This window comes from Prionailurus viverrinus, chromosome B2 (assembly GCF_022837055.1).
Source record: "Prionailurus viverrinus isolate Anna chromosome B2, UM_Priviv_1.0, whole genome shotgun sequence".
NCBI lineage: Eukaryota > Metazoa > Chordata > Mammalia > Carnivora > Felidae > Prionailurus > Prionailurus viverrinus.
The window spans coordinates 71,885,600-71,911,490 of record NC_062565.1 but is presented as its reverse complement, the minus strand read 5'-3'; the positions used below and the strand labels follow the sequence as shown (position 1 = coordinate 71,911,490).

Here is a 25,891-nt window from a genome sequence, read left to right as displayed (position 1 = left end):
TGGGTATGTGCACCAGAAGTCATAAAAAAGAATGCTCCACTGCCTTTTTCTTTTTCAAAGAAAGATGTAGTTCAATATCCAGCAACAGGAGAAGGGAAAAACTTTGATATAGTCATACAATGAAGTAATACATAGCAGTGAAAATAAACAGGATACTTGTTACAAAATGATAATGCCCAATTGCAATGAACATACAAATGACAGAAGAATACAGTTTAATGCCATTTATTATTATTTAAAGGTATATACATGTAGGTAAAATGATAAAGGACAGAAAGGCTATGATCAACAGAGCTCAGGACAGGGGACCCACTCTCAAAACAGGGATGGGATAGGGCCAGAGAAGAGCACACGGTGCCTCAAAGGAGAGGCAATGAGCTGGTGGCAGGCACACATGGGTTTTTTTATTACTCTTTATGTTTGTGTGTGTGTGTGTTTGTGTGTGTGTATTCTATTGCAGGAAACAATTTTTAAACCGGAAAGCTTTCTAACAAACACAAAAAATTGCACGTAATGTTTCAGAAGACAAACTGTCATCTGGAGCGCCATAAACTGACCTTGACTCTATCATTCACCACTTGTAGTAACTGCTGCTCTTGCTTCTCTGTTTCTCTCCTCCTTCAGGATGGAGACAGTGCCACCCAGATAGTGCCCATTACATTCCAGGGGCTCAGCAAATGCTGACTGAAAGAATGACCAAACTAACCTGACCTGCATTTCTAGAAAGACCAGGGAAACTGAAATGTGGGCTACAAGTGGGCAGTGATTACTTTGGCTTATTTGTTTTCACAATTTAGCACATTTCCTGCAAACTGACAGCCTGTTCTCTTTTATCTTCTCCTTCACCCTCCTTCTGTCTTGGTGTTTAAGGTTTGAAATAGCTCAGAGATGAGATCAGCCTCAGACTCTGCCTTCAGAATGCTTTCTTCTGCTTTCAGAGAGGGCTGTATCAGAGGGGGCGTGCTATTTAAGGGTTGCAGCAACACTGTACTTGGTTTTTTGCACCCAATTAAGGGAACAAATCCACCAATCCAGCTTCAGTGTATTAAGGAAACCACAGTCATCTGTTGGAACCAACCAAGGGAGCAAGAGATTTAATGCCGTCCTGGGTCACTGTCGGAGATGATTCTGTGATCACCTCCCAACACAAACACACAGAGGACCACAAACATGAATGTCTCCTCGAATGGTCAGATGATCCATCTGCATTTTCCCAAGTAACCCACAGCATTCAGGTATGAGATTCACAAATGGGGGTAGAAATATAGCATCCCAACTAAACAGGAAGTCTTCAACCAAATACAGAACTAAAATTAGAAAAGGTATAAGAAATGGTAGGGAAGGGGTGCCTGGGTGGCTCAGTCGGTGGAGCGTCCAACTTTGGCTCAGGTCATGAACTCGTGGTTCATGAGTTCAAGCTCTGCATCACGTCAGGCTCTGTGCTGACAGCTCAGAGCCTGGAGCCTGCTTCTGTGTCTCCCTCTCTCTCTGCCCTTCCCCCACTCGCACTCTCTCTCTTTCTCTCTCAAAAAATGAATAAACATTAAAAAAATGGTAGGGAATAAACACTCCATTTTCAGAATACATGTTTCCTGGAATTTATTCCTTTTTAATGCTGAATAGAAAATCTGAGATTTCACCAATGCCTTTAGAGACAAACACATACACATTGAAATCTAAAAACAATAATTATGCAGATCAAAGTAGGCCCTGACACTTAAGAAAAGCTGTTAAATGAAAAGCATTTCTAGAAAAAACAAAATGCTATGTAGCAAAATCAAATTAAAATAAAAAAACAGAAAGAGGCTTTGGTACCTTTAAATAACAGAGGACAAAAATAAGTTTAGTTCATTAAATTCATGTAATATAAGAACATCTAGGTGTTTGAAGGAATCTATAAAACAGAAACAAATCTAAAATGTATCAGAGCCTGAGAGACAAAAAAAAAAAATCTTCCTTTTATCCCTTTGATTTTAATAGAACACCAGAATTTGGAAGAATTTATTTTCCCAACTAAATTTTCTTTTGGTCTGAATATACCTAGCAGGATGGCACTCTGTATTTGATCTAATTTTAAAATGGCATTTTATTTTTAGCAGCACATTTCCTTTGTCCCAATAAGCCTACTACAGGAAATAAAAATTCTGTCTTGAAATGCCTTTGATACTACATCTATGTCTCCAATATTCCCACCTAGTTCTTTCCTAGGTTTTCAAGACTGTGAATATTCAAATCTAAAGGCAGTTAGTTAAAGAAGGTAACAAGAATCATTACATGTTTGGAATTTAGCTGGTAAAACAGTACAAGTAAAGAAACAATATTCTCTGAATACAATGTGGTCCCAGAGGACAATACGTCATTACTCTGCAGAGCCCAAGTATTGCGGTAAATGCCATACCGTGTGCTTTTACCTCACTCATAACAAGTACAATACCAGCCAGGACTGGTCTCTCCTAGTTCTGTGCTGATTAAAAAAAAAAAAAAAAGGTGGGGTGAGCGTTAGACGATGTATAACTGGTAGCAATTTAGCACTACTATCCATCTAGTCCGTTCAGGAGAGCCATTCTGGTCCTACTGTGACCACAGTAATTCAAAAGTTTCAAGATGAACAAACGTGAGTAGCTGTCTTAGTCTAGCAAATATCATGTTGATCCCACAACCCCAGAATTTCCCTCAATCTTACCAAGTTGGTTCTTAGCACTCACTGGGAAGAGAAGACTAATGTAAGTTAGCTCACTGTAGCATTAAACTTTGAAAATTGTTGATATCTGAAAATGAAAGTCTAGGTCTTATCAGAAGACTCATTTACTCAAACACAGTATCCAGTTGAAAAAAAAGTTTCCTGGATAGTCCCTGGGATTTAGCAAACGGAATATGACCTGGAACTTATTTAATAATGCCAACTAAACAGTAATACCCATAATTTCACAACAGCTTTCCTTGGAGAGAAAATCGTGGATCGTGTATTTGTTCTAGTCAAGTAGAAATCTGTGGCATGCTTTTCTTCTGGTTGTAGTCCTGGGCTGCAAATCTCAGGCTGGGATTTCAGCTTTAGCATTCAACAAGTCCTTTAGAGTAGTCCACATTTAGTTTGTTGGAGGATGAAACAACACATGTGACAGGGCTTTCTTCTATTCTTTCAATTTCTTACATCCTGCTCAGAATCTGACCAACAAGTCCTGCATTGGGATGCTTAGAACAGCAGGATATTTTAGGCAGCCCTCTTGGAATTTATCCTATTTAAGACTGCTCATGTTTGGCAATTAAAAACTCTAAAGACTGTAAGCAGGGATAAGGATGGAGAAAAGCAGCCTCTGCCCTAACGGAGTAGACATGTTCAGCATCCACTCCAAAGGGAGTAGAGATTTTACATGCCAAGTACAATTCAGAGCTACTCTCTGACAGCCTCTTTCTCATATACACTGCTCTGAAAGCCCACTGGAAGCCATATATGGAATGAGAACATGGATCTACATTACTCTGAAAAATCTGGGACCGTACATTGGTCAGATATGTGAGCAAAGCTAGAGGTTCAATGAAAAGCAACACAGGAAAAAAATTAAATTGTACCACAATATTAGTATCTTTTAGTAAACCTCATCAAGGGTTCACAAAATATATCCAACCAAGATCTTCCTTTTCTCAAAAAAATATAATCCATTCACAAAATAGAATAAGCAGCTATTAGTTAGGGAAGCTGCATTTAAAAATATGCTATTTATGCATAAATAAGTTGCTAGAGCTGAAAATCCCTTCAGATAGGAGTCAGGTAATTTCCCTATAAATTTACTATCTAATTAATTTGTACACCTTCTAAAATATACCTTTTAAGCTGTCTTATATATTTAAATGAAATTTTTCTCTTGCAAGAGATAAAGAAGCCTATCTTTTACAAAATAGCAACTATTTTTATCCCTGTAACTTGGTCCCAATCACACATAGTTGCAGCAGTGATTTTTGGAAACATCTGTAGGAATTTGGAGGATTTATGGAAATAAATGTCCATCACCAAAGGCGGCCAGAACATCTAACTTTTTCTATAGGTGCTATTACAAAGCACCAGAATCGTGACATTTGTGATTTTGCAGCAAATTTTTCAGCTCTTTGTCAACCAGCAAATCTTTCTTTCTGATCAAAAGATTTCTAATAGCCTGGCAAACTAATTTCGAGGATACAATCCAGGCAGCTTAAAGAGAGGCCAGTCTGAACAATACTGGCATCAAATACAGCCGGGGGCAGATCCAACATTTTCTCTCCAGTGGTCCCACCCACTTATTTTTCAGTCATTAAGGAAGCACACCTGTAACAGGTAAAATCTAGTACCTCCAGGTGAATGAGGCAGCTGCAGGCAATTCTGAAAATAACAAAAAACCCACCACAGTCCTGATTTGGTTTTAAGCAATCATGCAATCCCCCATTATACCCATGTCTTCCTAAAACACCTCTCCATGGCAAGCAAAGTTACTGATGATGCATGTGGCTTTAGTCACAGTGATGCATTAGGTAAGCAGGTGTGTGCTGAGTACCAGGGGGTGCTCCAAAATGCATCTCCGTCATCTTCCACTTGTCTTCTCTAAGACTCTGTCTATTTATTAAAAAAAAGAAAGAAAAAAGTCAGTTATTGCATTGGGTTGACAAGAAAATTAACCCTGGCAATGACATTTTAAATGTCAGGAATGGCGATGTTGGAAATCATAATAATCACCCCCATGTGATTGAGGAATGCAAATCCTAGGATTCAGGATCAGCACAGATTTATGATATCCCACCGACCTCCCACATATAAAAGTGGAAAGAAGCCACATGTTTCCAGAGACTGCCGAGACTGCTCTCAGAGGCACTGTTCCACTCGTACCCAGGTGAGTGGGGCGTGCATGGGTCCTCCACTCAGGGGGCCTGCAGAGGGCGACCATAGCTGAAGAACAGCACCAGCATGGCCAAAATATGCTGCCGCTCCAACTCCCCAAGTGCCACCTCTGGCCCTCCCCCCGTGACAGCTCCATGTTTCAACCACAACACAGACACCTGGCATAAGGCGGCTTCCGAGGCCTGCTCTAGGGAGCTGGGGCTGCTCAGTGCCCAGGATTTAGTAGTTATGACATATTTTGAGGATCACCCCTGAATAGCAGGGATCCCAAAGCAGAAACTTCTCCAGGCCCTGCCTTGAGTCTATTTAAACAAGAAACCTGATGGTGTTCTACCTGAAAATTATTGGTGAAATGGCCTCCTTTTCTCCTAGGTACCATCTTAAGAAGTTGTGACGTTCTTTTCCTATCATCTCTCTTCTCTGTCACTGTGTAAGAGCAATCACAGATGCTAACGGTGTTTTTATACGTTCCTTGGCAGGCTTTCTAGCCCTATTGTTTATGTACATATACTGCAGAGAGGGTAGGGAAGGAAAGGAGAAAAGAGGGCTTCCACCTTTTAGTACATTCTACCTGTGAATGCTCTGTCTAGGCCTTTGAGTGTGGATTGTGGACTGAGTGTGTACTACTATCAAGGAAAAAAAAAAGGGGGCACCTGGGTGGCTTAAGTGTCAGACTTAGGCTCACATCATGATTTTGTAGCTCATGAGTTCGAGCCCCACATCGGGCTCTGTGCTGACAGCTCAGAGCCTGGAGCCTGCTTCGGATTCTGTGTCTCCCTCTCTCTCTGCCCCTCCCCTGCTCACACTCTGTCTCTGTCTCTGTCTCTCTCTGTCAAAAATAAATAAACATTTAAAAAAAATTTTTTAAATAAGTAGGAAGGGGGAAAAGGTTGAATTACTCTTAAAGATATTTTTCTTTCTCCCCTCTGCAGATAAAGTGTGAGTTGCTATTAACCATTAAGGCCCTGAACGATTCACAAGACAGGATGGTACAAACAATGCACCATGGACTTGTACTCTACTTCCATGTGCTCCTGCTCATAGGACTGATTCGGGAGCCTGAATAGGTGGGCTGAATGGGTGGAGCTGGCCAGGGCCTTTGGAATGGTCTACTGAAATCAAGTAAATGTCAATGGCATCAAGACCAAGTTTAATACTATGACCACAAGTCATGTGAAAACGCATGTTTTATAGATCATGGGCTTTCTGAGAAATTCATGAGAGAATAAATATTTTTAAAGAGTAAAAAAGTCAGCCCTCAAGTCTCCAAGGAATTTACATCTTCAGGAAAAATGAGAACAAAGATGGCAAACACACAGTATTTTTTTTTAAAGGTTTTTGCATAGATAATAATGTCCACTAGATTTATGTGTCCATTAGATTACTCCCACCCCAGTTTTTTCCAGTTCTTTGAAGATAAATCTGGATTGTTTAATATCTTTGGATGAGATATGTTATAAAAATACTACAATTTTCCTAACAAGTATTCCAATGTTCCATCTTTATAAAAATAGTTTTAAGAACCTTTAAATATTACATGTGTGGGTTTTGCCACTGTTTAAAACATATGCATGGAAACCACCCACAACCATCTGTGGACTTACTAATGTAAAAACAAAGCAAGATTTCACATTGCTCTGAACTGCAGGTGCTGGTGTATAATTTATATTATTCATGGTCTCTGCTTTCCTTCCATAGGTGTTCTAGAAAGGGTACAAATCCTGGGTAGCCTCAAAAGACCTATTACTTACAGACATCAAAGTACCCAGTAATGTACTCTCATTTCAATTCAGTGTTAAAAATAGACATTTTAGAATTCAGTCTCACTTGAAATACAGTCAAAACCTCAACTGCTTTGTATATAAAGATTGCAAGGAAAAACACACACAAAAAGTTAACATGCTGATCTCTGGGTGACGGAATAATGGGTGATTTTTATTTTCTACTCTAGACTTGTATATTTTCCTAATCTTTCTAAATGAACCTAGGCTACTTTCATGATCAGAAAAAAACCCAGTATTTTTTAAAGGGGGGAATAATCAAAATATTATCTTATTTCATAAAGAAATGCTATTTCTTATTTTGAAAGTGAATCTATGTGCTTCACAAAGTTGTAATAATACATATAAATAACTTCTGGTCTAAACATTAGAAAAGCTGAGGCTTTTATGTTCCATAAAAGACACAGGACATAATAAAGTAGCTTTAAAAAACATGTTGATTAGTTTAGGAACTGTAGCGTTTTTTTTCAAGTTGACCATTTGTTATTACAGACCATCTCCTTTCCAGTGTAAATGAGTTAAATGTGCAGAAAACCTTAAAAATATGGCTTTGATTCTGTTGTTTCAAAAAATGTAAATCTGCACTTTGAAACAGAAAGCACTCACTCCCTTAAATTCTTCTTGGAAAAAAGGGGTATAGATTATAAATAAAATAAATTATAAACAAAAATAAACTCTAATGTACAACAACAGTTGAAAATTGGAGGAAAAAAACAAAAAACCTGGGCTTCTTTGTGCGTGTTTACACTGGGCAGTCCCTAATGTGCATTTGAGAAAGTGAAACCTACAACTTTAGGAGACTACACGTGCATTCCCCTAACACCTTCAGTCTCAACCCCTAAGCACAATTCAAGAGAGATGAATTTTAAAACAAGAGAAGATTTTACCTACCTTTGATGCCAATCGTGATTTCAGGCCTAAGAACGAATAGACTGTGTTGCTTTCCTTTGATTCAAAAAAACTGTCATAATCCTAGAAAAAAGAGGAAGAGACAACAAACAAAAGCAAATAATTATTGGTATGTGGTGCTTTTGAAAAATTCTTTATGGAAACAAAAAAAATGTACCATTGCTTCATCCAGGCCAGGGAAGAGCTACATAAATCTACTGGATTTGCTCTGCTTGAGCATAAAACTTTCTCTGAGTATGATGATGAGGTAAGCATGCTGTTAATGCAAGGCCTGTGATAGGACTGAAATGTAAAACACTGACAACACAAGGGAAACCAGAACATGTTCCCTTTCTCTCATGTGCCAAACTAACATTTGTGTAAAATCACTCTAAGATTTTACTCTAGTGCATCAATAGAAAAGGCTGACTCCCAATTCCATTCTTGATATTTTGTTATCTAGGGCTTTAAAAAAAATCACTGGGTAAACACAAAGCCATAAAGGTCTCCATGTGTCAATGCAAGTGCTTCTATTCTGCTTTTGAAGTCTGCCACATTCTTTCAGACTATGTCTTCAGAGAGAATAAAAAGATCAAATAAAAACTAAAGGAAAGCAGATTCTCTGTAACATTTATCTTTGCTTCAGACCTGGAATCATTTTTCTCTTTCTACTTTCACAAGAGAAGTCATCAAGAAATTCTGACCAATATGTTCATCAATTGTTTCTTTTCAAAAGTTTGCATATGTGTTATTGTATGGTTTCTCAGTTAGTGTAAAGCAGTCTTAAAATCTGTAAAAGTCCCTTTGATAACTTGACCCTAAGGATAAATATTGCAAGCAGACAATGATTAGAATCATTTTTAGCCATCTGCTGTATAACAGGTGCCTTACAATCAATACTTCATTTACTCCCACCACAGACCACCAGGTTGGAGGCTGGCTCAAAGCAAAGAAATATTGTACCCAAGTTTGATAGGCAATCTGTGAAAAAGCTGAGATTTGGGGCCAATTCTCCCTGACACTGAAATCGATGCTTTTTGTCTTCTGTGATGCTTCTTGGCCAAGAGGAAGCCAGCTATGGGGCACCCTGTATACCAGAGTCATTAAGCCCTAATGAATCCACTGCTGAGCCAAGCCAATGGCATCACAAGTACTCCTGAAATCTGTCTAGCAATCTAAATGAGAGACTGTGACTTACAGAATAAAGATCTGCTTCTTGCAAAGGATGCCTCAGTGGTGAACAATCTTTTAATTATTTCACTCTGTATAGAGGCTCTCTTGTTCAAATGCTTTAGCAGGTTGAGTCTCATGTGGTTTTGAAGGTAGCTTCATTTTCATTCATGATCATCTCAACCTCGGGCCTTACACTCGATGTTCCTTCTGAAGATCTTCAGGTGGTAGCTCCCTCTGCCATTTAGGATCTGGCCCAATACAGTTCACCTCTAAAGACAGGCCTTCCTTGACATGCTAAAAGGAGCAATCCATCTGAAGAGGGAGGCTCAGCAAAAACCTACTTCAAAAATGGCATTTTAAGTTGAAATCTGAAGGATACGTAGAGGTGACCAAGTAAAGCACTGGAACAGGGGATTCAGGACAGGGAACAACACTGATGAAGAGCAAAGCTGGCAGGTCTGACAGGAATAAGCACAGGTCAGACTATGTAAAACCAAGAAAAAGATTTTGAATTTTATCTTAAGTATAAAAGGAAATCACGTGTGGGTTCCAAGCAAGGGAGCAGAATGATCTAGTTTCCTTTAAGAAAATAGAGAATTTAGGGGCGCCTGGGTGGCTCAGTCAGTTGAGCGTCTGACTTCAGCTCAGGTCATGATCTCACGGTTTGTGAGTTCAAGCCCCACATTGGGGTCTGTGCTGACAGCTCAGAGCCTGAAGCCTGCTTCGGATTCTGTGTCTCCCTCTGTCTTTGCCCCTCCCATGCTCATGCTCTGTCTCTCTCTGTCTCTCAATAATACATAAACATAAGAAAGAAAGAAAGAAAGAAAGAAAGAAAGAAAGAAAGAAAGAAAGAAAGAAAATAGAGAATTTGGGGTGCCTGGGTGGCTCAGTCGGTTAAGCATCCAACTTTGGCTCAGGTCATGATCTCACAGTTCATGAGTTTGAGCCCCACATTGGGCTCTGTGCTGACAGCTCAGAGCCTGGAACCTGCTTTGGATTCTGTGTCTCCCTCTCTCTTTGCCCCTCCCCTGCTCTCACCCTGTCTCTCTCTCTCAAAAATAAATAAATATTAAAAAAAAATTTAAGAAAATAGCGATTTTAACTGTGTGGAGAATGGCTCAGACAGGCCAGCAAGAAGGAAAACGGGGAAAAGTCAGAAGAGTACTATGGTAATCCAGGTAAGATGGTGGCAGCCTGAACCAGACCAATGATGGTGAAGAGAGAGAGAGAGAAATGCAGACAGACTGGAGACATATTCTATATTCTGGAGGAAGAATTTTTCGTTTATGTGCTGCTGAAGCGAGCAGAAGGAGGAAGAATTGATCATACTCGACTCTGGAATTGGGGGACAGAGCTAGGGAGAATTAAGACTTGCAGCAGCTCTGAGTTTTGTAACTTGATGGGAAAGACCAGAGAGAAACCAGATGTAAGAGTAAGGTTGAAGTGGAGTTTCAAAATGTTAAGTTTGAGAAACTATATGAGACAATCAAGTAAAGAAGACACCAACGGGGCAGTTGGAGGTTATAAGAGTTTCTAGTGGCTCTAGGATATTACAGATTTCATAGAATTTTACAGAAAATTTTACAATTTTTTGTAAGAAAAACCACGTCACAATTAATACAGGTCTAGCAGACCTTCTGCAAAATCCTATGAACCAAAAATGTCATAAGCATTCTTTGCAACAATGGTATTTTCGAACAGTTGAGTACCATTTCACTGATCGGGGTTCAAGAAATTATCCTGTTTGGTGCATCCTTTCTCTGCCTTTAACATCACTATGGCAAGCAGGTTTCTTACCTGAATATTGAATTGGATCCTTCCAACAGTTTACAAATTGTCATTAAGGTAATTAACTCCTTCCAAAGACACAAATATAAGATTTGGTAATTAACTTTAAAAGGAGAAAAACTGAGGGGTGCCTGGGTAGCTCAGTCAGTTAAGCATCTATTTGTCTCAGCTCAGGTCATGATCTCTTGGTTTGTGAGTTCAAGCCCCACATTGGGCTCTATGCTGACAGTGTGGAGCCTGCCTGGGATTCCCTCTCTCTCCCTGCCCCTCTCTCTGCCCCTCCCCTGCTCACTCTGTCTCTCTCTCAAAAATAAACTTAAAAATTTTTTTTTAAAAAAAATAAAAGCAGAATAATTGAAAGGAAGTAATTTTTCTTTATTAAAAAATTTTTTTAACATTTATTTATTATTAAGAGACAGAGAGAGCCAGAGCATGAGCAGGGGAGGGGCAGAGAGAGGAGGAGACACAGAATCTGAAACACAGAGCCCGACCCAGGGCTTGAACTCACCAACTGCGAGATCATGACCTAAGCTGAAGACAGACGCTTAACCAACTGAGCCACCCAGACTCCCCGAAAGGAAGTAATTTTTAGAGTGAATGTTGGGACAGTGCCTGACACACACCAGGTTAAGCAGATGAATGAGTTGTGTTTGCTAATTAATGACTGATGTTACGTGTTTTATGTAATCTCATGTGAGTAACATAATTTGAGTAAACCCTATTTCTACTCTACTATGGGTTTTTAAAAATTATGTAAATTTGTTTTCTGATATTTAAAAGTCTGATGAATCTCTAAGTGTAAAAGGTTTAATAAATTATTTTTGTCATATTTAGGCAGAGTAGGTGATGGATAATTTAAAATCTAGTATTTTTTAATTGTTAATACCTCCTTTCAGAGACAATACATTAAACAGTATGACTGAAATAATTTAAGAGTAAAATAGTATTAGAAATTTTAAAATCATGTCCTATTAAAGCTGTAAGTTCTTATGCCCTTAGGCACTCCCCAATATAAGAGAAAGATCCACTTTCTTATCAAATCCATTTCACTTATCAGGCTTCTATTTTTAAAAAATATATTAAGACTCTGTACTGCAAAGTTAAAAGCATTGTATTTTAAAAACCCAATATGAAGTTTCTAAATAGGCTTGCTGAATTCCTTATAGTTAAAGATGCTTTCTCTAAAGTGTTTGTAAATACACCTGCAAATTACACAATCAACCTTCTATAACTATAAAATATAATGATCAGTTAAAATCATCTTTGGAAAAGGGTACAAACATACAAAGCATATTCAAGATAAAATCGCCCAGTTTTAGAAGCTGGAACATTTTTATCACACATAAGACAAAAGATGAAAAACTCACGTTGTTTTTAGTGCTAACTGCCTATGAAAAGAGAAATTTCTGAACTATACAGGTATGTTATCAACATAACTGAGCACTGGTACTAACGGACCATCTATCTAAATGCTGCAATTTTAAGAAAAATACGGCAAGCTAAACAGCTGTTAAGAAGTGGGAGGCGGGGGGAGTTTCTGTTACCTATACTTCTGTTTGCATTCCAGGAAAAACCAATGTTAAGAGAATTTATGAGCTCATGATAAAATTTACAACAGGTAAAATGCACAATGGTCTCATTCTTCCACAGAGCTTACTTAAGTACGTTACCCGTACACCATGATTAGACTATTATGGACTAGACAAGCATTTGAGACAAAGACCTTAAAGTTCTTTGCCCTTTTAGTGTTCCCTAAGAGAACAGTGAGGAAACCCACAGCGGCCACGCTGTAAAGCTGTACTGCTTCCCACGCTTAGTCAATGACAAGTGACAGACTCATATTATTTCCACATGCCAAGGGCATATCCAAACAGGAGGCTGTGGGGAATAAAAACAATACAAGGCCTACAAGGAAACGGCAGCAATCAGTTCTAAATGAGCGAAAGCAAATCTGGTTTACCCAAAAGAAGAAAAAAAAATTTTAATTTTTTTTTAAGACTACAAGAATTACTGCTGCTGCTGCTAAAAATGGGCAGAGGCTCATTCTTCCTAAAATTTGTTTCAAGCCTGAGGGTAGCCTCTGAGCAGAATGTCTTAATTTAGTGGGTAAGGACTATTAATGCTATGTTCTATTTTATAAAATCTTGACATAGAAGGAAAAAATAGTTGACAGTTGCAATCCTGGTACAGTATGTAAGATGTATTGTCTGAAACAGCTTCATTCAGCAATTTCTGTGCCAAACACCAAATATGGGTAAGCCCAAAGCAGAGGATTTTAAATTTCTTTTTTTTTTTTAAATGTTTATTTATTTTTGAGAGAGACAGAGGCAGAATGTGAGTGGGTTAGGGGCAGAGAGACAGGGAGACGCAGAAGCAGGCTCCAGGCTCTGAGCTGTCAGCACAGAGCCCAACACAGGGCTTGAACTCACGAGCTGTGAGATCATGACCTGAGCCGAAGTCAGACGCTCAACTGACTGAGCCACCCACGCGCCCCAAGGATTTTAAATTTCTAATTCATGTTTAACATTTATTTCCTTTTTAATTTTTTTTAACGTTTATTTATTTTTGAGAGAGACAGAGTACAAGCAGGGAAGGTACAGAAAAAGAGGGAGACAAAGAATCCAAAGCAGGCTCCAGGCTCTGAGCTGTCAGCACAGAGCCTGACAAGGGGCTCAAACCCACGAACTGAGAGATCACGGCCTGAGCAGAAGTCAGACGCCCAACCGACTGAGCCACCAGGTGCCCCCGATGTTTAACATTTCTGACCATACTAGTACAAGATAGCAGGGCAAGAGGATACATCTACCCAGGCACCAACTGAAACTGGATGGGGAAAAAACTTTGTACTAAACATAGGAAAAGGAACCAGCAATAACATTTAAAAAAATACCCAGAGGAGTTAAGTGAAAAGGCTAAAATTAATTAAGAGAATCTCTTGGCTATTGACATTTATGTCATTCTCCTTTAAGCCACAGGGATTTGGTAAAGTAGATACATACCCTCCTCTATGCTCACACAACTAAACAGCTCAATAGAGATACTAATATCTTTAAAACAAAATAAATATTAAGTATGTTTATATATTTTATAATAGTTATTACGGTCACAGAGGAGAATGTGGCTGCTATAATCTTTGCATGGGGGAGAAATGAAGAAGCTGTAAGAATGCAAATTTCTCTTCATCTTTCAAGGAAACAAATGCAGTCTAATTTTTACATCAAGGAATATAGGTACAATGTGTATTCACACAGAGTGGTGGTAACTCAGAGAACTACAAAGAAGAACCTCACAAGAGAGGCTATATCTCATGGGAATCACGGGAGGGCGCATATAAAGAAAGGGCAGAGGAAAAAGTGTCTTTGCACTTTTGACCCTCTTTACTGTTGTAACACTGAGAGTATTAACATGCCCTTGGTGTCTTAATAGTTTTGTTTTCTTTTCATTAAGTCTAACTGCATACACTCAGAAAGAGAAACATTTTAACAGAGAGAAAACCGCCCATGTGGACACTATTTAAGATCTCCTATTAAACATGCAACTGGGGCAGCCTCAACCTGTCTGGATGAAGGTCTTCAATATTCACGGCACAAGTCATCGTTTTCATGAAAGACGTGTCCCAGGGATTCATCACTGTAGAATACTGCGGCAAACATCTCAGTGAGGTGAAAATGGGAGATTAAACATTTATAGACAGAAGAATAAAAACTACAGCTATATAAAAGAGATAAAACCGCAAAGAATATCTAATTAAATTGTTATGCTTCTGGGCATACAGCTGATCAGCAAGTGATAAAGAGGAATTTATATCACCCCTTTCCCCACCACCCAACCTTCTTCCTTTCCTAGTATCTGTGAGGATGTCATATAAGATTATTTACAGTAAAACATTTGAAGATTCTCCTTGATTAGATAAGTTATCTTTTAGAAAGAAGGCTTTGAATAGGGATCTTCAAATTCAGATTTTTTTTTTTTTTTTTTTTACTGTTTATTTTTGAGAGAGAGAGAGAGAGAAATAGCAGGGGAGGGGCAGAGAAAGAGGGGAACAGAGGATCAGAAGCAGGCTCTGCACTGACAGCACAGAGCCCCACATGAGGCTCAAACTCACGAACTGTGAGATCATGACCTTACACTTAACTGACTGAACCACCCAGGCACCCCTCAGATTAAGTGCCTAAGAAAATTCTACCTGTGAGATAGGTGAGTTTCTAATTGAGGTGATTTTCCAAATAGATTTCATTGTAAAATTTATTTATTTATTTTTAAATTTTTTTTTTAACGTTTATTTATTTTTGAGACAGAGACAGAGCATGAACGGGGGAGGGTCAGAGAGAGAGGGAGACACAGAATCTGAAACGGGCTCCAGGCTCTGAGCTGTCAGCACAGAGCCCGACGCGGGGCTCGAACTCACGGACCGCGAGATCATGACCTGAGCCGAAGTTGGACGCTTAACCGACTGAGCCACCCAGGCGCCCCTCATTGTAAAATTTAGAAGAAGGTTCAATAAGCTTCCCTTTGAGACATTTGCCTTTGACTTTTATTAATAAAATGGGAATGCAAATGCTCAGAACTGACAAGGAGGGGCTGAACAGAACCAGTTAGCTACCTGCTCTGCTGAAAACATCTGTGCAGCCATTCACCCATTCACATGACTAATTCTGGTAAGTATGTTCTGGGTTCCTAACATTATGCAGATACTAAGATAGACATGCCTGCTGAGGTGAGCACAAAGAAGCTTGGAGACTGGCTGAGGGGAAAGACATGAAAAAAAAATTTATGACATAAAGGTCATAATAGGAATGAGGCACAGGTTTGCTGGACCTGGGGGAGGAGCAGTGATAACCAGAGCCCTAGTTAATTAGAGAAAGCTCAATAAGAAGGCCCATTTGAATTGAGTTCTGAGAGAGAAATAGGGCAGAATTAGATAGGAAATAAAAGTCACGGGATTTAGTAACCAAGTGGGTATTGAGGCAAAGAAAAGTGAGTTTGGGGTAACTTTCAGGGCTTTCCCTTAAATATCATGTAGATGATGTAGTCATTAAGCCTACATAAATAACATTCACATTTTAAATGTTTATTTTCGAGAGAGAAAGAGAGACAGAGAGAGTGCGGGGAAGAGACAGAGAGAGGGAGACAGAGGATCTGAAGCGGGCTCTGTGCTAACAGCAGACAGCCCAATGGGGGCTTGAACTCACAAACTGCAAGATCATGACCTGAGCCAAAGTTGGACATTTAACTGACTGAGCCACCCAGGCACCCCCAAAACATCCATATTTTAGAAACAGAGCACAATCTCCTGTGAATAACAATGAAAAATTTAAACTTTAGCTTTTTTTTTTTTTTTTTTTTCCTTTTCCTTATTAACTCCAAGCAGAGTTCTAGTAACACAAGTCACTGCCAGTCAGGCTTCCACATAGGCCAAAATTCTCACTATGTTCCACTCCATATATCCATCCTGCCAGATAATATACTTGATTTTCACAGAGGAGACTTGGAAAACAGCTAATCCTGTGTTTCTCAAATGTGACCACTAAAGAACCCCAGGAGGTGGAGGAAGTATGAAGGGACCATCTAGAACAGGGGTAAACTATGGAGGGGCTTCTGTGCTGAGTGTGGTTTGACATTTTTAAATGGTTAGAAAATAAAACAAAGACAACCAAACCAAAAAAGAAGATGCGGCATAGAACTGGTGGCCTGAAAAGCCTAACGTATTTACCAGGGGGCCAATCCCTGATCTAGAATATTGGAGAATATATTTTGAGGCAGCTTCTATGAAAGCGAAATTCTTTGAAGTCTTGTTCCATCTTAAAATTCATGGAAACCCAGCATCCTGCCCCATAATATATCAGTGTTTCTTCTGCTATTAAAAAATATGCTTTTGGGGGGCGCCTGGGTGGCGCAGTCGGTTAAGCGTCCGACTTTAGCCAGGTCACGATCTCGCGGTCCGGGAGTTCGAGCCCCGCGTCGGACTCTGGGCTGATGGCTCAGAGCCTGGAGCCTGCTTCCGATTCTGTGTCTCCCTCTCTCTCTGCCCCTCCCCCGTTCATGCTCTGTCTCTCTCTGTCCCAAAAATAAATAAACGTTGAAAAAAAAATTAAAAAAAAAAAAAAAAGAATTAAAAAAAAAAAATGCTTTTGGGAAGTGCCCGGGTGGCTCAGTAGGTTAAACATCTGACTCTTGATTTCCGCTCAGGTCAATCTCATAGTTTGTGAGTTCGAGCCACTGACAGTGTAGAGCCTGCTTGGGATTCTCTCTCTCCCTCTCTCTCTGCACCTCCCCTGCTCATGCTCGCTCACACACACTCTCTCTCTCTCTCAAAATAAATAAACACTCTTTAAAAAATATGCTTTGGCAAAGTACTCAAAATCTCCAAGCGAAATGCTGCTCTGGGCAGATAGGCAATCTTATTCTAGAACCTTGGGCACCCCTAAGAAACTTAACTTTGCTTTTACTATCAATACATGTAATAATCATCTCATTTTGACTTTTACTAGTTTTCATTTCACCAAGTGACTTTTTCTTTACTTTGAACCCAGCTTCTGGGTTCAACAATAACCCTTCACATCTTGATAATAGTATACCCCCAAATATTTTTGCTGTTTGACTGATGACTCTAAGGGAAGAGAGAAAAGTGACTATAAGGAAAGGAGAAAGAGTAGAATAGCTTAAATGAGAATGTACTTTATAAAATAACATTCTTCAGAACAGCTTGCCAGTTGCAAACAATTATTTCAAGTGACTGGAAACAACTAAATAGTCCACAGTGAGGGAATGATTAAGTTAATTATAATTATCCAACCCAGAGAATAATATGTAACCTCTAAATATATGCTTACAAAGACAGGGAAACTATTTTTTTTAGAGAACAAAGCAGGGCACAAAATGGTATATATAGTATGATCAAAAATAGGATTTTAAAAATTTTAATCAATTTGTAAGGAAAGAAGTTGCATTGACCAAATTTTTGCAGTTGTATTCAAAAGGCAGTATTCATTGTCCCCCCTTCCTTATTCTCATTTTCCCAATTTTCTCTATTTCTATATTCATTTTAGTGCTAAGAAAAAAAGAAAAAACAACAATAACGCTGGATAACCAACTCAATATGAAAATCTCTTTAAATATCTCTTTCCAACAAACTTCTTAGGAGACTTTTGCTGAAAGTCATTTCTTATACTTATGTGTGGAGATGTGTGTGTGTGTGTGTGTGTGTGTGTGTGTGTGTGTGTTCAAATTCAATATATTCAGATATAGACATATATGTGTGTGTTCAAATTCAGTATGTTCAAATTCAAATATATTATTTAAAAATATATAATCATATGTATGAATCAGGGATTTGAAAACTAACAATTAAGGCACTTGGTTCTGCATGCTTCAAAAAGATGTCCAAACACACTTAAAATATATTATCCCAAGACAATCTTCTCAGAAGTCTTACATAACATTGCATTTGGAAACAATACAACTACATACATTTAGGTGCTCTGTGGTTCTTTTAAGCTTCCACCAATGGTAAGAAGCCACTAACACATCTCCTTGTCTCCTTTCACGGGAAAGAAAAAGATGCCACAAGGAACCACTGCTGGTCATTTAGCCTTTCTGAAACTCCTTAAGAGTAATCTAACCCATCTCTAGTCTACTTTCAGGCTCCAATTAATTAAGGTAATATGAGGAAAGGCAGTCAGAGTTGGCCCGCAAATCATTACTTAACCAAACTAGTCAACAGCTTTAATGTAAACGTTATTTGATTAGCAGTAGACCCAATGCTTAGGTACAAATTTAACATCTTACAAGTATCATCTAAAAGTACCCAAAGAGTAATTCAATAGTTTTAAAATATAAACAATCTTATAAGTTGCCCCATGGAAAATGATCAAAATGGTTATTTTTCTATAAAAATATTCTTCCATTGGGGTGCCTGGGTGGCTCAATCAGTTAAGCATCCGACTCTGGATTTCGGCACAGGTCAGGATGTCACATTTTGTGCTGTAACATGGACACTGCTTGGTATTCTGTCTCCTCTCTCTGCCCCTCCACTGTGAGTGCATATGCATTTTCACATGCTCTCTCAAAATAAATAAACATTAAAAAAAAACCCTCAACAACAAAAAATCAAATAGCCTGATTAAAAATGGGCAAAGAACTTGAATAGATATTTCTTCAAAAATGATATACAAGTGGGCAATAAGTGTATGAAATGCTCAACATCACTAATCATCAGAGAAATGCAAACCAAAATCACAATGAGGTATCACCTCACACCTAAAACATGACAAAACAAACAAAAGAAAATAACAAGTATTGGTGGGGATATAGAGAAGTCAGAATCCTTGTGCACTGCTGACGGGACTGTAAAATGGCACAACCACTATGGAAAACAGTACGATGGTTCTTCAAAAAATTAAAAGTAGAACTACCATATGATGCATATATATACATGTATATATTGTGTATGTGTACACACATATATATTGGGACATAGATTGTGTATATCTACACACATATACATTGGGATTGTTGCATTTTATACACACACACACACACACCTGAAAGCAGAATGTCAAGGAGTTATTTCCAAACCTATGTTCAAAGCAGTACTGTTCACAATAGCCAGGAGACAGAAGCAACCCAATTCATCAAGAAATGAATGGACAAAAAAATATGGAATATACACACAATGGAAGACTTAAAAAGAATTGAAATCTTCTCACATGCTTCAATGCTATAGGAGAAATGTTTGTATCTTCCCCCAAAATTCACATGTTGAAATCTTCATGCCCAAAGGCCTTTAGGAGGTGATCAGGTCATGAGGGTGGAGCCTTCAAGGATAGGAGTAATGCCCTATAAAAGAGCTCCCTTGTCCCCTTTCACCATGGAAGGAAGTTGGCAGGAAGTTGGCAGTCTACAATCCAGAAGAGTGTCTTTGCCAGAACCCAACCCTTCTGTCACCCTGATCTTAGACTTGCAGCTTCCAGAACCATGAGAAATACATTTCTTATTTGCAAGATACCCAATCTGTATATATAACCCAATTTTTGTTAGAGCAGCCTTAATAGACTAAGACATACAACATGGATGAACCTTGAAGACATTATGCTAAGTGAAGTGACTAGTCACAAAAGGACAAACATTGCATGATTTCACTTCTTTTTTATTATAAAAAAATTTTTTTAATGTTTATTTTTGAGAAAGAGACAAAGCATGAGTGGAGGATGGTCAGAGAGAGAGAGAGACACAAAATCCAAAGCAGGCTCCAGTCTATGAGCTGTCAGCACAGAGCCCAACGCGGGGCTTGAGGTCATGAATCTCGAGATCATGACCTGAGCCAAAGTCGGATGCTTAACCTACTGAGCCATCCTGGCACCCCTGTATGATTTCACTTCTGTGAGGTGTCTAATGTAGTCAAATTCACAGATAGAAAGCAGAATGATTGTTATCAAGGTCTGGGGAGGAGGGGACAAACAGGAGTTATTTAATGGGTATAGAGTTTCAGTTCTGCCAGATGAAAAAGTTCTGGATATCTGCTTTACAACAATGAATATATTTAACACTACTAAACTGGACACTTAAAAGTAAGACACTAAGTATTACAATATATGTTTTTCCACAATAAAAGTTATTAATAAAAAATAAAATAAAAATATATTTTAAAATTCCAAAACTTTTTTTTTTTCCTGAATAGGAAGGAAGAAAAGAAATGAATGGGTAGTAAACATTTTCCTTCCGTGCAGATGTGTGTATTTCATTTCTGGTGCACTCCACACAGGCAAGTTCCACAGAGAAAGAACAAAGTTTAAACCCTAGACATGAGGACCTGAGCTTTCCAAAATCCAAATCAGACACTAAAGCCCATCAGAAAAGTCTAGGTGCTAGGATGTTTACCTTTAGGTTACCCATTTCCAGAGAAGACTCTTGCTCATGGTACGGCTACTCCCAGAAAATAGCAAGAACAACCAGTCTGTGCAATTTGGATTCTTGACCACAAACAACCGAAATGGACATTAGCAACTTAACAGGAAAAGAATTTATGGCAGTACAGTGGGAAGTTCTAAACCCACATTAAAGCTGGAGAACCAGTTTATAAGAAGAATTTCTATGTCTGGGTAGCCAAGAACACACCCAGGCCACACCCCAGGGTCGGCCCCATTAGCACACCAGCCATGGCTATCCCTGACCCCAAGACCCCTGTCCAACTGATCCTGTGTTTCTACATTATACCCTCAATGTTCAAATTCTGGGGTAGGAAGAACTGACTGGGCATGCCCACGAGCTTCCATTCAGTGGGGAATTCTTACGACAGATATTCAAATACTAAAGGGCAGAGAAAAGGAAATTACCTACACTGATTACCAAGTAGCTTAGCAAATGTTTATGTCTCATATGCCTAGCTCACCCAGTTTAATATACTACAAAGTAGTAAGTTTCCAGCCAATTCCAGGAAATAGGAGACTCTTCATGCTCACTGGATCCTGTCACTTGCAATGCGGCAGGTTTCCACGAGTTATCCAACCAGATCAGACCACTCATAAACTATCACTGGGTAAAGCAAGATGCACAGGGGCGGGTAGGATGAATGTGACCATGGTTAGTTGCTCTCTAATGCTTTTGCTTTCGTCAAAGTCGAATTTACTTGACCGTGATTAAGAGCAGACACTGTCTTCAAAACTCCTGCTAGAACAGACTATAAAGACAGAGCGTGCACTGGCGTTGCTGTCACTGTCACCATAGGACTAACATTGCTCAAGCAGAGAAGATGCCATTTATCCAGCACAGTTTAATCAATGTGTAAGCCTCTAGTCGGCTCCCAGACAGTCTATCTGAAAAAATTTCCATAGACTCTGTAGAGCAAAGATACACAGAGATTTAGAAAGTCGTAGAGAAGTGAAAGCAAGGTTAAGCAATTAACTTTACTTCACACTACAGTCTTTTATTCATTCATACATTCCTCTATCCAAAGGGCTCTCAAGACTTCTACTTTCACAATGATAGAGCAAAGATGTCTCTTCCTTTATCTTGAAAAATCAACAAGAGTTTTTTTTAAAAACCAGAAACACAATTTTTAAAAAATAAAACAGGAGACATAGCTCTGAACCACAACATACGCAGGAAGTGGGGAGAGAGACAGGGGCATCAGAGAGCAGAAGATGGGTCGAACCTCAGTGTTTGCAAAGCAGCATCAACAAGACACAAGCTTCAGGGCCCCAAAGACATCAGGAGCTGGAGGCATCAGCTACTATGAGGGTGGGGTGAGTGGGCAAAGACAAGAAAACAGGGAGATGGTATGAAAGTCTACATAAGCAGCAGTTAGATCCCAGGGTGCCTCACTCTCCCCCAAAGGAGCTAGAAGGTACACCCTTAATAAACATGGCTTCTGGAAGCAACAAACTTAGAAACGCCAGAATGGAAGACAGTGGGGTTTCAACAGGGATATGAAGAGAAACTGTGCATGGCAGAGAGGGAGAGCCTCCAGTGTCTCACCTACAGGTCCAGAACTCCAGTAGCCAGGCTGATATCCCCAAAGCAAGAGACTGAAGGGCCATTCTCTGGAAAAGCTAATCTATCATCTGAGAAAAGACCCACAGATTTTATTATCAGTATCTGCAATGAGAATGCTAACAGCCTACCCAGTCATCCCTACAGGGAAGTGGGGGAAGGGAGAAACAAGCCCACATGGGTATATAAGGACACCTGCAACTTCTAACTAGCTTTCTAGTGCCTCACCTCTTAAATAAACAAAAGACCAAGATCACCAGAGATCTGAGGAAAGCCTACCACACTTGAGAGAAAAGACCAAAATAAAGTGAAAACAAGGGAATTAGTAGGACAGGGACAGTACTGGTAAGAGAAGACCGCAAAGAAATCATATTTAATATCTCACTGAGCTAAGATCTGGTATTCATCTCATAAAGGTGCATTATTAAAAAGAGAAAACTAGAATGTAAGGAAGGGAAAAAAAAGATGACATAAAAATTCAATGAAAAAATTCAGAGGTAAGCTAAAGAAATCTCCCAGAAGTAGAAACAAAGAGGACAATAAAAAATATATATATATTAGAAATTCACTGTAAGAAGTCCACTATTTAAATTAATGTGTATTCCAGATAAAGAGAACAAGGAGAAAAAGCAGGGGAAATTTTTTCAAAAAAAAAATGCTACAAAAACATTTAATAATCATGTAGTTCTTGGAGAAGGACCTACTGAGCACTCAGCGCTGTGAATGAAAAATAGATACTAAAATTTTAGGATACACATATGATAAGAGATTAAAAATCTGCATAGAAGAAACTGGCAAAAACAAACAAATGATCAAGAAAAATGTCACCAGACTTCTCAACTGCAGCACTAGAAACCAGATGATAATGATGTAAAACCACCAAAATTCTTTCCAACCTAAAATTCTGTAATGAGCCAAATTACCACTCACCTACAAGACCACAATAAAGGAATTCTCACACCTGCGAAGGCTGAGGAAAATAAAGCTGTGAGATTTTTGTTTTAAGCCTTCTAGCCCTATTTGACTCACAGTTTTGTGTTGTTTTGAACTGTACAGTTCACACACATTCTCAACTATGCCTCATTCTGGTTTGCAGGTACAAGAGTACATTTTCTAGGCCTTGTAATCATGAATGGGATGCACCCTCAGTTACCACATACTTCCCCTAATAAAATATGAGATCACAATACTAAAGAATTCCATAAAAATAGTAATCTTTATTCTTATATAATGTACTTAAAAAGTATTTTATAGCCACAAATATCATGTGAAGTAAAATAGATATTATCATCCTTTGCTTCAAGATGAGAAAACTGAGGGACTCCTGGGTGGCTCAGTCAGTTGAGCATCCAACTCTTAATTTTGGCTCAGGTCATGATCTCACAGTTCGTGGGATCGAGCCCCACGTCAGCCTCTGCGCTGACAGCATGGATTCTCTCTCTCCCTCTTTCTCTGCCCCCTTACCTACTCAGTCTCTCTCTCTCAAATTAAAATTTCAAAAAAAAAAAAAAAAAATGAGAAAATTGATTCTTTAAGAGAAAAATGGCTTTTCAAAGGTGTCAAAGCCAACATAAAGCACTAGAACTCAAATCTAAGTCTAGTGCCATGTTTGGGATTCTCCTTTGACATGAATGTAGGAACTCTGTGCACAATCTTTATCTCCTTCTCTCTTATGTACATGGGAATGGTTTCATCTCAAGGTATGATAAGCACTATTGTCCCTTTTCTCCACTCTTCTACAACCCAGCTATTTATTTCACCGTAAGCACCTCAGCACTATTGGCCCTTCCCCTTCTCCAGGCCATCCTTAAAGAACTGGAGTACAGGTCCCAAAGTAAATACTTACGTATGTACTGAGAGTATAACAAAAGGCAAACCTTAACTACTCATTAGAAAGAAATTTCTCAACTTTTTTTCTTAACCCAGTGAGAAGGAAAAGAGATAATCAGACAAAAGTGACTTCATCTTCTCATATGCTACATACAGGAAAAAAGCACCTAATAATGTATTTTTGATGTTCATAATGATCCATCTGGCTCATTATCATAAAAAAAAAGAAACTCTAGTTTATAATCAGTCATTAACAGTTTTTTATACCATAGAGGGATAAAGATTCAAGGATAATTATCCCGTCCACTCTGCTCCCAAAATGTATTAATCAAGAAATATGCTTCAAGGGGCACCTGGGTGGCTCAGTCAGTTAAGCGTGCGACTCTTGATTTTGGCTCAAGTCATGATCTCACGGTTCATGAGTTCGAGCCCTGCATATGGCTCTGCATTGACAGTGCAAAGCCTGCTTGGAATCCTCTCTCTCCCTCTCGCTTTGCCCCTTCCCTGCCACTCTGTCTCTCTCTTTCAAAAATAAACCTAAAAAATCTACATGCTTTAAAATTTAGAGCACAATAAACACACACACACACACACACACACACACACACACACACACACACACCCCTTCCCTTCTCACCACTCTACCACTTTCCCCAAACAGACAGGAACACTAAGACATGTATGTATTCACATTCACACACAGTCTGCAACCTTGGACTCATATACCCTTCTATTAGACTGTGGGCCTGAATGGCCCAGGGTGAAGAAGGCACAGTCCTCACTGAGAAAACCCAACTTCACTCTGGTTAACTGTGTTTTCAATCAAGCAAAGAAATAGTGTGGTAACAATCCAGCTACTTACTCCACAGTATCGGTCACCATTAAATATCTGAGGTGGCAGAGGATTGCCCTGAGCAGGCTTCTTTTCTGGGGGGATGTTTTTGTACATCCATTGTCTTTGTTCTTCTGACATTGTGATATCCACCTCCTCAAATTCTATCTTGTTGGCTTCCAGAAATCTAACCACATCCTGCTGTTTCTTCTTTATCTAAAGAGAGAAGACAAACAAATGAGAAATGCTTATCTGAAACAATATGCAGATATTTCCAAATTGAACTAGACTTGATTTCTCATGGTCAGAGGTCACCAATGCAAAACCAAGAGGCAATTTTCACAGGCACCAGGCACCGTCCACTCACTGGGTATCCAGCAGAAGTCTAGACAAGTCCTGACACGATGATTTCTTCACCTAGACTCCCCAGAACACTGGGGCAAGCCCTGATCACCTGGAAGGATCAGATTATGCATGAGGTGAGGGACTTCGTTCTCAGAGGGACACAACCACTGCCCCTCCCAGTTACAGAAGCTGACATTTACAGTCATGAAAACTCCCTCTGCAGAAACCATTTGAAAACCAGGGAGAGCCCATATAAGATGTCGACATTTCACTGATTCCCGGGAGCAGCAACATTTCTATTCCCCTCAGCAGTCTCTTTCAGGTATTCCACAGCGGTAGCCACTGTCATGAAAGCATCCTTTCATCAATTCAAAAGAGAAAAATGTTCTCCACTTCTAAGGTGAGAGTAAACAACAAGCATCAGCTGACTTTGAACTCTGTATTCCTTAACTCTCTTTGTTCCTCTCACCTTCATGTTTCCTTCTTCAGTCACTAGGGGTCAGGTGTGCTCCTGAAGAGCTGCAAACACATCTGTAGGTTTTCAAAATCTTATCGGTTTTATTTCAGGGTACATATTAAATAATTCAGATGGGGCAACAATATTCAATATCTTAAACACAGCATGTAAAACAGGAGACCACACGCCTGCTTTTTCTAAATGATTCTAGGAAATGTACACAGAGACTTAACACAACCTAAGTGAAGTAAATTTTATAAGGGCCAAAGAAAAGAATCATTTTGAGAGGGCAAGCAGCCAGAAAGACCTCTCATCTAGAAAATGAAATGCTTGAAGAACAAACTTTCACATACTGATTGCCTCCACCAATTTCCTCCAACTTCCTCTCAAAAGCCTCAATGACATGTGCTTCTGAGATGGAAATTTGTTGTAGGTCATGA

At 39.1% G+C, this 25,891-nt stretch overlaps 1 protein-coding gene across 1 annotated transcript in view; it reads right to left on the bottom strand.

Moving 5' to 3' along the window:
- Nucleotides 1-209: 209 nt before the first annotated feature.
- The window catches only part of SH3BGRL2 (SH3 domain binding glutamate rich protein like 2), a 60,059-nt gene continuing 34,377 nt past the window's right edge, over nt 210-25,891 (bottom strand). Inside the window, exons 2-4 of the mRNA XM_047859330.1 lie at nt 24,680-24,865; nt 7,540-7,620; nt 210-4,585 (exon numbers count right to left, since the gene is read on the bottom strand). Coding sequence (XP_047715286.1) covers nt 4,574-4,585; nt 7,540-7,620; nt 24,680-24,865 — 279 coding nt within the window. The 3' untranslated portion in view covers nt 210-4,573. The remainder of the gene's footprint in view (nt 4,586-7,539; nt 7,621-24,679; nt 24,866-25,891) is intronic.